Below are 12,617 nucleotides of genomic sequence, written 5' to 3'. Positions count from 1 at the left end.
CTAACATGGCACACGGTTTCTGCATTAATTGTTCCTCAGCTACAGAGCAGCCCAGAATATGGCCAGGGGATGAACCCAATTAGCAGACTGGCCCAGATCCAGCAGGCGAAGAAGGAGAAGGAGCCGGAGTACATGCTCCTCACGGAGCGAGGCCTCCCGCGCCGCAGGGAGTTTGTCATGCAGGTGGGTCGGCATGGCTATGGGCGGCCCTTCTCTGACCTCGGCCCATCTCAGGGCCTGAGGAGGCCAGGTCCAGCACGTTGGGCTAGAGGGCCACGCCCTGCCATCAAACATTATCGATACTAAGACCATCTTGTTTGCAATAATTTGATGCCTTAAAATGTGCTTGTGTGCACCTCACAGGTGCTGCTGTATCAGAGGCAGCCACCTAGACGCACTGCGCCAGTTTAGAAGAGTGCTGGGTGGTGGGATTGCGGGTGAATTGTTTTCTTCATTAACCCCCTAGAGGTTTATATTGTTCTTTTCCGAAGATAAATTTTTAAGTTATATCAAAGGATCTATTCCTGCTCCTCCTAATCCTTCTGTAGAACCTGGAGTCCAGTTTGGCTCTTCCTTAGGTTGGGAGGACCCTTTGGATTAGTACAGACTATTTCTCCTTGGACTTAGCTTACTAAACAGTTATTCACATGGGCAGCTTAATTTAATTGTGATTTGAATTTAATAGTGTCCTCTGGTGAAAAACAGCGTACTTAACTCTTGTGTAGTGGGTTATAACTTAAAGCACCAAAGCTTAGCCTGGTGTGTCTCGCCTGCCCAGTCAGAAGGCGAGAGAGGTAGTGATGCTTCCATTCGACAAGAGGAGGCGGCCTACCGAGAGGGTCAGTAATTTGCCCGAGATCAAATGGCTGGGAGATTCGACCCAGGCCCCTCTTCACAGGCCAAGGAAGGTTTTCCATGACTCTCTCTCAGTTGTGTGACATGGGGCTTTTGGTTTTGGTCTGTGAAGGGGATTGTAAACAGTGTTATGTGCTGGAATATGTTTAACTCTTAAGGGGAGGGTAGTGTGGTGGCAGGGGTGTTTGTGGGGAGACCTATACACATATACATACCTACATATATGTGTATGATAAATTTCACTGATGGGAGGGATGTGTAGCACACAACTTACAAATGCTATATAATACATATGGAATACCTCTTTATTGTAAATTTCATACATCTACAGCTTCATTGTGACTGTCACCAACAATAGAGTTATAAAATCAAACTACACATAAATGCTGTATTACCATCCAGTTCAGCAAAGAAGTTGCTTGTGTCATTGACAAATGAGTGTAGTTCTAGCACGAGTATTGGTTGATATTTTTGTTTACACTAACGTGTAAGATGAAAGTAAAACAGTGAAGATATGTCAGAACTTCACACATTTGTAAACAATATGAGTGACTTCTCTGCTGAATCAGATAATTTTTGAAGACTGAAGGAATGTTTCAGTTTCTTACACTAGTTAAAATGTCACAGCTGCAGACTTGACATGCTTTTGAAGCTTAACCTGCATTGATCTTTTCTCCATCACTTAAGTCTCGAATAGACAGTCAGCACAACAACTGAATCCTTGATTTGCAGTACTTGCAGATTTCTGTGGTGTAAGTGCTCCCACCACGGCTGTTTTCAAGGACAGTGACACTGGCCACGGAGTTGGGAAGAGATGGGCAGCAGCACACTGTCATGTAATAGTCACCAAACAGAGCAGACGGAAGAACTGCAGAAGCATAGAGGATTGTAAAATGTGGTTGAATTAGGAAGCGATGAGATTTTTTGTTTTTGTTTTTAAAGACAGCATGGGTTTTATTTCTATTTATTTGTTTATTTATTTTTGAGGAAGATTAGCCCTGAGCTAACATCTGCTGCCAGTCCTCCTCTTTTTGCTGAGGAAGGCTGGCCCTGAGCTAACATCTGTGCCCATGTTTCTCTACTTTATATGTGGGACGCCTGCCACAGCGTGGTGTGCCAAGCGGTGCCATGTCTGCACCCGGGATCTGAACCAGTGAACCCCGGGCCGCTGAAGCGGAACATGCACACTTAACCACTGTGCCACTGGGCCGGCCCCTGATAAGTTTTAAGTATTCATTATTGTTAAAATAATTCATTTAATTATAAGCTAACATAATTTAACGTTTAATAATGGCTGCCTTTAACAACCAGCTTTTCCAATTCCTGAATATTTAATAATAGGCTCTCGCAGGCTGGTGCAGCCCAGCTCCAGGGCCCCAGGTAAGCCGTGTCCAGCTCCTGACCAGTGCTGGGCTCTTTCGCCAGCACACCAGTTCCTGAGCAGTCTTCACTCTGAAGCTTTAAGCACTGATCTGAGTCCTGACTTCTTTATGCAGGTGAAGGTGGGAAACCATACCGCAGAAGGAGCGGGCACCAATAAGAAGGTGGCTAAACGGAACGCGGCCGAGAACATGCTGGAGATCCTTGGTTTCAAAGTCCCACAGGCTCAGCCCGCCAAACCAGCCCTCAAATCAGAGGAGAAGGTGACTGCTCGGGGCTCTGTGTCCTTGCTCTCTAATTGCAAGATGACATCCTCCCCTCATCGTAGGGGACTCTGGCACCTGCAGGGCCCAGTTCAGGGCAGGGTGTCGTCCTGCTGGCAGTGATGCAGCCCTGCCGAGCAGCCCCCCCGCCTGGACCGCTACACTGTGGTCAGAAGGGGAGTTGGCTGCCGTGGCTCCAAGCCTGGCTCCGCGTTGACGGTCGTGTTTCAGCATCTCTGTGGTCCAGGGTGCCTTGCTGGAGGGCAGCGTGCTCCTCTCCATCTGGAGGATGACGGGATTGGGCTGGAAGTCAGCGAGTGTGTGGTTCTGTCATTCGTGCTCTGAGAGGAGGCCTGCCTGAGATATTTCTCAGCCTCAGGCTTCCTCAGTGGTGAAGCAGGCCGTGGTGTTCCTGGGGCACTGAGACCGTGCGATTTAGAGTCAGGGCCAAATCCATAGTTTAGATTTGAAGTTTCTTTTTTCTTTATGAATTGAACACTAGATGAAAATAATCCCATACTGACAATGTTTCCTCTGCCAAGACTGGTAAACAGTACCCTCAACGAAATCCTTAACTGGCCTTTTTTCTAGCCACTGAGTGGCCCTGCTGGCATAAACCTGAAAATACCAGCAGCTCACTCCCAGATACCTGCCAGTTGTATCAGCAGTGGCCACATAGTTAATAACCATGATGATGAGCCCCAAACACTCATTGGAGGATCTGCGTAGATCCTGGACTTGGCTTTTGGGTTTTTCATTCAAGATCTTCTAGAGCATTCATAGGCATCCTTACCTTCTCAGAAAGGAGACCTGTGTTTGACAAAATTTTTATCTAGTAACATTTTCCCTCTAAGTTTGTTAGCTTTGGAAAGGTCACCTACCTTTTAATTGGATATTAGCTCCAGAGAATGTTTGTTGTTCAGCTTGACTCTAAAAGCTTCCTTCCCCCGCTCCGGCTCTCCCAGTCGCGGCTCTCCCGCCTCCTTCCGGTTGAATGTGCCCCTCTCTTCCTGTGAGTCAGAGCAGAGGCTCAGCATTCAGTTCGGTGCACTTCGTGCAAAGTTCTTTGTGGACAGGCTGACGTGGGCAAGCGCGTCCACTGGGAGGAGGTGGGAGGCCCTGCCGCTGGGCACCAGGGGCGGCACAAGCAAACCAGTCGTCAGGCTTCGAGTGGGCTTCTCTGCTGACTGCCTCTTCGTGTTTAAAACCAAAGATTAATGCTGGTTGGAGTTTGTGTTGTTTTAGACAGCAGGAAATAATTCTTCAACAGTTTGATTTATGCTCATGGCCTTTTTTTTTTTTTTTTAAGACACCCATAAAGAAACCAGGGGATGGAAGAAAAGTAACTTTTTTTGAACCTGGCTCTGGGGATGAAAATGGGACTAGTAAGTGTGATGTTACTATCGTCTTGATCTGAATGTGACTGTGGGATTTGAGTGGTTCCTGGTGATGGCAGAGCTGAGTGACTGAATTCCGTGTGGTAACTATAGTCGAGTGCAGCGTTCGGCTCTGCGTCACCCCGGTGCAGTCATGCGCGCCGAGGAAGAGCCAGCGTGGGGTTTGATAGGGTCTTTCCAGGCAGTGCGCGTGGCCTCATGTTGATTTGTCCGCCTGTCCCTCCCTAGGCAATAAAGAGGATGAGTTTAGGATGCCTTATCTTAGTCATCAGCAGCTGCCTGCTGGAATTCTTCCCATGGTGCCCGAGGTCGCCCAGGCCGTGGGAGTCAGTCAAGGACATCACACCAAAGATTTCACTAGGGCAGCTCCGAATCCTGCCAAGGCCACGGTAACTGCCATGATAGCCCGTGAATTGTTGTATGGGGGCACCTCGCCCACAGCCGAGACCATTTTAAAGAATAACATCCCTTCAGGCCACGTACCCCATGGACCTCTCACAAGACCCTCTGAGCAGCTGGATTATCTTTCCAGAGTCCAAGGATTCCAGGTAACTCTTAGGCCTGAGCTGTGTTGTCTGTACCTCAGTTTCCCTCTGAAGGAGCTTTGCACCTTGCTTTTTAAATCACGTTCTTTGTCTAGGGGAATGTGTGAGGGAAGCATAGTAAGGGGCCTTACGAGGGGGGGCGTGTGGGGAGCGTTACAAGCCTGTATGGTATGAGAAAATCCTGACCTTTGCTAATAACACTTTAAAAATCCAAGCCAACCAAAATAACACAGCCTCTAATCTAGTGGGAGTTACAGATTTCAGCGAGAACAGATTCATTGTGCTGGCCCTGTCTGCCTGGTAGGACATGGCTTCTTTCATTCAGAGCAGAGTTTTTTTTGTTGTTGTTGTTGTTTAAGATTTTATTTTTTTCCTTTTTCTCCCCAAAGCCCCCCGGTACATAGTTGTATATTCTTCGTTGTGGGTCCTTCTAGTTGTGGCGTGTGGGACACTGCCTCAGCGTGGCTTGATGAGCAGTGCCATGTCCGCGCCCAGGATTCGAACCAACGAAACACTGGGCCACCTGCAGCGGAGTGCGTGAACTTAACCACTCGGCCACGGGGCCAGCCCCAGACCAGAGTTTTTAAGTAGATGTCTAGGTTCCTGGGAGATTCTGGAACCTTGGGGCCTTGCTCTCCTGCCTACAGCCCTCAGTGCCCGTCAGCAGAAGGCCTCTCTGACAGTCTCTTATGCTGACTGAGCAGGAGTTGGTGTAGCCGTGTCAGGCCGAGACCAGGAGAGGGATGTCATCTCCCCGTCTGCTGGGCCCAGAGCCATAGTCCTGCCCTGTTGATGTCACTGCTTCCCGACCCCGGCCTCAGTTGTCTTTTCCCCCTTAGGTTGAATACAAAGACTTCCCCAAAAACAACAAGAACGAATTTGTCTCTCTTATCAATTGCTCCTCTCAGCCGCCTCTGATCAGCCACGGCATCGGAAAGGATGTGGAGTCCTGCCACGATATGGTACGTCCCCATGGTGCGGGCCTGCCTCGCCTTGTGGCTGCCTCGGGAAGACAGGGAAAAGGACTCTCCCCCAGACTTTGAGGACAGGTCATTGTTGTATAGATTCCGTATTTTTGAAGACTTTATTTTCCTTAGTTTGCCGGATTGATTTCTCAGTCCGTTTCTCAGAACTCAGTTGTGTTAGCCAGCCCTTCCCTTCCCCTGCTGACTGGGAGTGGACTCGGATCCCGGAACCCTCGAGAGACGGTGTTCCGTTCATCTCTCACCAGAACAAGGAATGTAGGCCCAGGTTCGCGCAGCCACAGAAAGCCCCTTATCTCAGTATTGTGTTGAGATGAAATTATTGTTCTCAGAAACACTAAAGCAGAAAAGGAATTTATTAAATTAATCTGTGTAAACTGTAGTGCATTTACCTGATGGAATATAATGCATCCGTCAGATTGATGTCTCTGAAGCTAATGTGCTCGAACAAGGAAACGTGATAGGTTTTTATTAAAGCAGGATATAAAATTTGTATAGTCTGGTTACCACAAGGTTAAAAATACTAGAGGGAATATATAGTAAAGTTCACAGGTTGTGAGTCAGTGAGGTAACCATGGATAATTTATTTTTTTAATTTGTATTTTAAATTAAAAATTCAGATATTAAAGAAAAGGGTTATTTAGTGGGACCACCTGTCTTGTTGGGCAATAGAATCCTTCAACGCCCTGTTGTGTCTGATGCTCTGGTCCCAAGCGGTGGCCGTGGTTTGACTCTTCTTTTCATCCCCACTAGGCTGCACTGAACATTTTAAAGTTGCTCTCTGAGTTGGACCAACAAAATACAGAGATGCCGAGGACAGGAAATGGACCAATGTCTGTGTGAGTGAGCTGACTGACGTGGAGAGGCACTTCTGTTCCTCCTTTGCATTAGATTAAAACCGTCTGCTCAGCCAGTAGTGAGCGCTTGTCTCGGTCACTTTCTGCCCCTTTCCCCGGAAGGTCCCCAAGCTTTGGGCAGAGGGCTGTGCCTTTGTCTTCATTTGATTGTGACTGGCAGTCACATAGTTCAGAAATGAGAAATCTTTGCAGAGGTGCGCGTGGCAGGCCCTCCCCTCACACAGGCCCCGCGCATCTCGCTCTCCCCACACCCGTCCAGACATCGCGTTTCTGTTTCTTACGTGTCCTTCCTACGTGCTTCTTTACGCAAGTGTACTCGTGTATTTCCTCCCTCATTTTCTTCCTTCCCCCCCAGAGATAACATACTACACACATTTTCCTCCTCGCTTTTCTCACTTGACAGTATCTCCTGGAAAACTGTGCTGTCAGCCAGTTACCATAAACTGGGGCCTGTGCTATTGCATTCTCCCTGTCTGCTGATTTCTTTTAATTTTTAACATGGGCTTAATTGTCTTAAATTTCAAAACTGGTGTCATTTTCATTTTTTTCTTCCTTAAAGGTGTGGGAGGTGCTGAACCTTTTCTGGCCACGAACCATTATAAAATCCCAACATATATACTGAAAATACTGAAACTGCTTTGAAAATTTGGAATTTCTGATACCTCCAGTGGGCCGAGAGACATGATGGGTAAAGAACTGGAGACAGCAGTGGTGATGAAGGCGGGAACACGAGGAGGCTGCTGTGGCTGTGCTCGCATGAGCTCTGGTTTGTCCCCACACCGCCGCAGCTCCTGGGGGAAGGCGGGGCCTGCCAAGCAGCCCTGGCTCGATTGGGAAACCAGCAGGTCCATGCCCTGGGCACCTCATTGCTTGGTTTGGTTTTTTGTTTCGTCTTGGGGCTTTTCTTTGCTGTGTGAAAGAAGAAGCAGAAAACAGAAAGCACGACCCCTTCTCAAACTGGCTTACTCCAACACTTTGGGACAAACCCTGGACACCCACGCTGGAGAGGCGCCTTCGACCGGCCCCGGAGCTGACAGCACGAGGGGAAGTGAGATGCTTCCTGCTTGGCGCCAGCTCCCTTTCAGGCGTGCTACGGCCCCTCACCCCGTGGTCCCCACACCGTCACCACTGCTTTCTCTCCCAAAAGAGATATGTATTCTTAGTTTCATTATTTTCTTTTGATTGAAATGACACTATATCAATTTTCATTTGAGAGTTTCTCAATTGTATCTAGTTACATAGCACAGTTTAGAAACTTGTCTGAGACTGACTTTATCAGTAATCTAACCGGCGAAGATCATATCCATGTGTATGTGGTTATAAATTTTTATGTTATTGAAGACTAACCCAGGACCATTTCAGTGATGCAAATTGTGTGCCCTCTGGTTTAGCTGAAACAGTCCTGGACTTCTCAGAAATCTTGATGAGGTCTCCCACAGTTGTATAAATTGGACAATTTAGGAATTTTAAACTGTAAATGATCATTTGGTTCCTTTTCTATTTTATTTTTGTTAAATGCAACAAGACATAAAAAATGAACTTTGATCTTTGTTTTAAAGATTAAAAAAAAATTGTGTGTCTATCCTTATGGCTCTTGAGGACATGGCGGTCACTACACTGCAGGATATGATCTCCACGTAGCACATATCAGGCTGCAGGTGGGTTTCCTTGAGTGCTTTATACTGTTGGTTACATCTCCATGCAGGGCTGAAGAGAATGGCCTGTTTATCTCTCAAACTGTGTTGCTTTTGATGTTGTGTTACTGCGCACGGAAGTGTGTGCAGCAAGGTCCTGCCTCCAGCCTGGTGAAAGCGCGGTGGCCTTGCGAGCTCAGTACGGCTTCGATTCGTTGTTTACGCTGGAATTTTTTCTCCCCATGGAATGTAAGTAAAACTTAGTGTTTGTCACCAATAAATGGTAATACTAAATTTTTTTTGTTAATTTATTCTCAAATGCCACTACTGCTAGGTTGGTGCCCTCCCAACCTACCCCTTACCCTTTTTTTTATTTTTAAGAAAAAGAACTTTGTAATGCTTGTGATTCCATTTGGGCAAATTCTGAAGATCTGAAATAACTTTATATCAAACCATTGATCAATAAACAGCTACTAATGAATTTTTGGTCCTGTTGAGCAGTAACTAAAGAGGTCAGGGAAGAAGTGAGGGCACGGAGGCATGGGGGGGGTGCTGCCGGAGAGGCTTGTGGGTGCTGGGTGCAGGGAGGTGCCTCACCTGAAGCTGACATTGTTGCCCAAAGAAGCCACCTAGGGAGAGACTTCTGACACCGTGAGGCTCCCACTGCGCTCGGGTGCGCTCGCCCTCAGAGCAGTAAAGGTGAGCCTGGCTTAGCCTGGCTGAGGACTGGGCTGGTGGTTTTCTGTTTCCTAACTTTAGAAGATGCTCGTAAAGGTTGTTCACTGTAAAACCAGCCTATGGATTGAACTTGCAGAATAACCAAAAGTGATCAGAAGGTCACGCGGAAATGCTAGGGGCAGAAGGGGATTCAACCCTGCCGGGATAAATGCAGCGGGCGGCAGAGCGGACAGTTGCGCTTCCCCAGTCCTGGACCCCCGCATTTCTCCAGGGAGCCCTGGTCCATTTTAGTGACAACATTTAGAAAGCAAGACCTGGGTGCTCTGAGCACCCACTGCTGCAGGGGTGTTGTTTCTGGGCGCTCTGAGCAGCCAGCTAGGAAGTATGTCTGTGTGTCTGGACGTGTGTGTGCATATGTACGTACACACACGTAAAGCCGTGCTCTTATACCGATACGCCGGCCCCTCAGGGTTCTTCACAGCCTTCCCCCTTCTGTGTTTAGTACTTTCTCCAATGTTGAGATTACAGCCAACCTTGCAGCCTTGCCGGCCACCTTCTTCCCCTGCCACCTGCCACTTCTGCCCTCCACTAGGTGTCTGTTGGGGATGCGCTGCCTCACGGGATGTCCGCCTGGCCCTCCATGCTGTGGGGGAGAGGGGCAGGGCGGGACGGTAGTCTTAGGCGTCAGCCACAACTTCTAGTTGGCTGTCTCCACTTGGCCCTCATTGACAGCACTCCAAAAAGGGGAAATTTCCCCTTCATATCACGGATGTTGTTAGGAAGGATTTCCAGGTTCCTCTGACAAACGGTTTTTGAAGGTGACACATCTCTGACTGCTTTGGAAAGATGCCCAGATGGCATGTCCTTGAATGTTCTTTGACTGCAACCTCTCAAACCACCCTTGGCCCTGGGAAGACCCTGTAGCTGTCCTTCCCTGCTGAGGACTCGCTGACAGCAGTACCTCTTAGCCATCTCAATGGGCTTTGAGAGCTGCCTGAGAATCAAGAGTTTGCACTCAATTTTATCCCAACACGATCTGTCTTTAAGAATTGCAAGAGGGCCAGCCCCAGTGGCCTAGTGGTTAAGTTTGGTGTGCTCACTTCCACGGCCAGGGCTTTGGTTCCTGGGCGCATACCTACACCACTGACTTATCAGTGCCCATGCTGTGGTGGCAGTTCCCACGCAAACTAGAGGAAGATTGGTAACAGATGTTAGCTCAGGGTGAATCTTCCTCAGCAAAAAAAAAATTGCAAGAACCTTTGAGCCACAACTAGGTACTTCTGCCCTTGGGACAGTGTATGCACTCCTGGTGTCCAGACTGTAGGCAGAAAAGCAGACAGGAAGGCACCTGAGAGGCAGATCTGAAATAAAGGTGCTGTAAGTCAGCCACGATAAGACTGTGGGTGTTAGGATTTGTGGAGCATCGATCCTCAAAGGCAGAGACTCCTATGGTCCTTGGGATAGACAAGCTTGGGGCTCAGTCACTCCACAGTGAGTGTGTTGACAATACGTCATGCCTTTGTCAAGTTACTCTTATCACAAAGAGATTTTTATGAGTAAAGATGATTTCCTCTTAACTGGAGTTTTTGTTTTCTTTTTAAAGGCCGCCTTGAGCCTGAGAAATGTGAACTACAGCTCTTAGAAAAGAGTCACTTCCGAATCTAGGTTTCTTTCCGCGGCTCAGTGAACTAATGTGCATGGCTTTGTGGTGCAAATGCCCAATACGGCCGCCTTGGCCTTGGCCTGGATCCGAGGCTTCTTAGGGACAGGAGGGAGTCTGGGATCGCTGTGAGCAACAGGACAAGAAGTGGGCCAGGGCTTAGGAGGAGTGTGCTGCTGCTTGCTGCCCAGGAGCTAAGCCGAGCACAGTAGATGCCCATCCAGGAAATAAACCTGAGAATGGAGGCGTGTAGCTTTTTGTTTGCATGCAATCACCTTCAGAAACGTCTCTACCATGTCTGGTTGAAGTGCTTAAGTGCACCCTTAGAAACAGACAAGAAAAACTTAACATGGAATTCCCAAATCCATAAATAATGAATTTGCCAAGCACTTCAGCATTGCTGGGTTGGCAGGAAGGAGTTAGCCAATTTTCTTGAATCGGCTTTTAAAGAAATGTTCGTCCTTTGAAGAGGCAGTGGCGAACTCAAAGACAGGAGGGAGTGAGGTTTCAGGGCGTGAGAGCAGCAGTGATTTTCCTGGAATTCCTTTGTCACTGTGTACTTGCAGTGCTGTGATTAATGCACATATACACGGTGTGTAAATATGGAATATATATGTGAAAACAGAATTTTAAGACATTTTCTAATTAGACTTTTGTAATTTAAGTGGCATCCCAATTTTTACTAGCAAGTGTCATATATAATTTAGGCAGTTTGTGTTGCTTTGCTTAATAGGTGCTTAATAACCCAAGTGTGACATTTTTTAAATGTTTCCTTTGTACATTCTTTCATGTTTGTCAAAATCTACTTTGATGGAAACACCCACTCGGCCTGCAGTGACAACAGTAAAGTAGGCTTTGTGCAGTGCTAATTTTAAAAGTGATTTTGAAATTTAAAAGTAAGCTGTGAGGGGCCGGCCCCATGGCCGAGTGGTTAAGTTCACACGCACCGCTTCGGCGGGCCCGGGTTTCGGTGGTCTGGATCCTGGGCGCGGACATGGCACTGCTCATCAGGCCATGCTGAGGCAGCGTCCCACATAGCACAACCAGGGGCACGCACAACTAGAATCCACAACTATGTCCTGGGGGGCTTTGGGGAAAACAACAACAAAAGAAGATTGGCAACAGATGTTAGCTCAGGTGCCAATCTTTAAAAATAAATAAAAGTAAATTGTGAAAAATTTGCAAGTTACCCCCAAGCCCTCTGTCCAGACACAAATCTTATTTTCCCCACCCCTTTCACACGCAGTTCTTCACAGCTGTGTCTGCGGTGCACACAGTGGTGCTCTCCATTGTAAAGCTGAGCTCTGAGGTATGCTCTCAACAGCCTGGAGCTTGGTGGGGTGCAGGCAGGCTCAGGCACGCCCCCGGCCCCCACCTCCCCTCGAAGCCTGCCTGCTGCAGTTGCGCTGGCTCCAGCCTTCTGCTCATTGGGGATGTCCTCCCATCCTGAGGCTGCAGAAGTAGCGGTGGAGCGTCTCTCTCTCTGACCTTTGACACTGCTGAGCTTGGAGGGATCAGTGGGCAGTGGGTGCCACTATGGAGTGAGGATCTATCTGAATCCTGTCACTTCTTCAGACTGTGCTTTTGCTGTATCTCCCAAAGGCCTCAGGAAATGGCGGGAGATTCTCTGTGGTTTGGAAGGCCCCTTGGGCCTTTGTTTTTCTGTGCAAATATGCCCGGGGTGGGGGGGGGGGGGGGTCTGTCTGGTTGGCGTCTCTGTCCTGTATGGTGAACACATGCTCACCTGGTCAGTTGTTAGAAATGTGCTGGCGATTTGGGAACATATGCCTGAAAATTCTGGGGGCCCTGGGCAAGTTACGTTCCTGCTCACTGACTCCTCGGCTTCATGGACAAGAACACTGTAAATGTGGCTAAAGGCGGAATCAGACTCCAGCTAAGAAAACCGCAAATGCTCAGACCTCCCCTAGCCCAGGGACCCCACTGATTTCTGGCCATGTTGTATGGCTATGTTTGGGAGTTAGGCTTAGAGTGTTTGTTTGTTGGCAACTGGTCTGTCCCCTGAAAGCCCCAGAGTCTGAGTGGCCCCAGACCTGGCCTAAGTCTTTCTGAGGTGGTTTGACCACCTTTGTCATTGCTCCCCTCGGCCAAGTAACATTTTCCCAAGGTCCTGCATGAGAAGCGGCATGGCAGACGGTGGATTCCACGTGGATGCGGCTTCTGTGCTGTGAAGAGCACGTGCAGACCACCCTGTGAAGTGCCAAGATGCTGTAATGTAGGGGGGTGAATGTTTACAACTGGCAGAGGAGGAATGAAGACCAAGGTGGGTGGAGGCCACCTAAGAGCAACGCAGCGTGCTGGAAGGAAGCACATCTCCGGAGCCAGGTGGGCCAGCAGATGATCCTGA

At 48.4% G+C, this 12,617-nt stretch overlaps 1 protein-coding gene across 11 annotated transcripts in view; it reads left to right on the top strand.

The window, feature by feature from the left end:
• The window catches only part of STAU1 (staufen double-stranded RNA binding protein 1), a 45,259-nt gene extending 36,864 nt beyond the window's left edge, over positions 1-8,395 (top strand). For 10 of the 11 annotated variants that reach the window (XM_046678813.1, XM_046678805.1, XM_046678804.1 and 7 more), the window contains 7 exons: positions 40-183; positions 2,352-2,498; positions 3,808-3,883; positions 4,124-4,443; positions 5,280-5,402; positions 6,177-6,262; positions 6,840-8,395. In XM_046678813.1, coding sequence (XP_046534769.1) covers positions 40-183; positions 2,352-2,498; positions 3,808-3,883; positions 4,124-4,443; positions 5,280-5,402; positions 6,177-6,262; positions 6,840-6,855 — 912 coding nt within the window. In that variant the 3' untranslated portion in view covers positions 6,856-8,395. The remainder of the gene's footprint in view (positions 1-39; positions 184-2,351; positions 2,499-3,807; positions 3,884-4,123; positions 4,444-5,279; positions 5,403-6,176; positions 6,263-6,839) is intronic. The other variant, XM_046678809.1, reaches the window with a different exon arrangement.
• The last annotated feature ends 4,222 nt before the right edge of the window (positions 8,396-12,617 follow it).

The sequence above is a fragment of the Equus quagga genome, chromosome 12 (assembly GCF_021613505.1).
Source record: "Equus quagga isolate Etosha38 chromosome 12, UCLA_HA_Equagga_1.0, whole genome shotgun sequence".
Classification (NCBI taxonomy): domain Eukaryota; kingdom Metazoa; phylum Chordata; class Mammalia; order Perissodactyla; family Equidae; genus Equus; species Equus quagga.
This window is presented reverse-complemented; position numbering and strand designations above follow the sequence as displayed.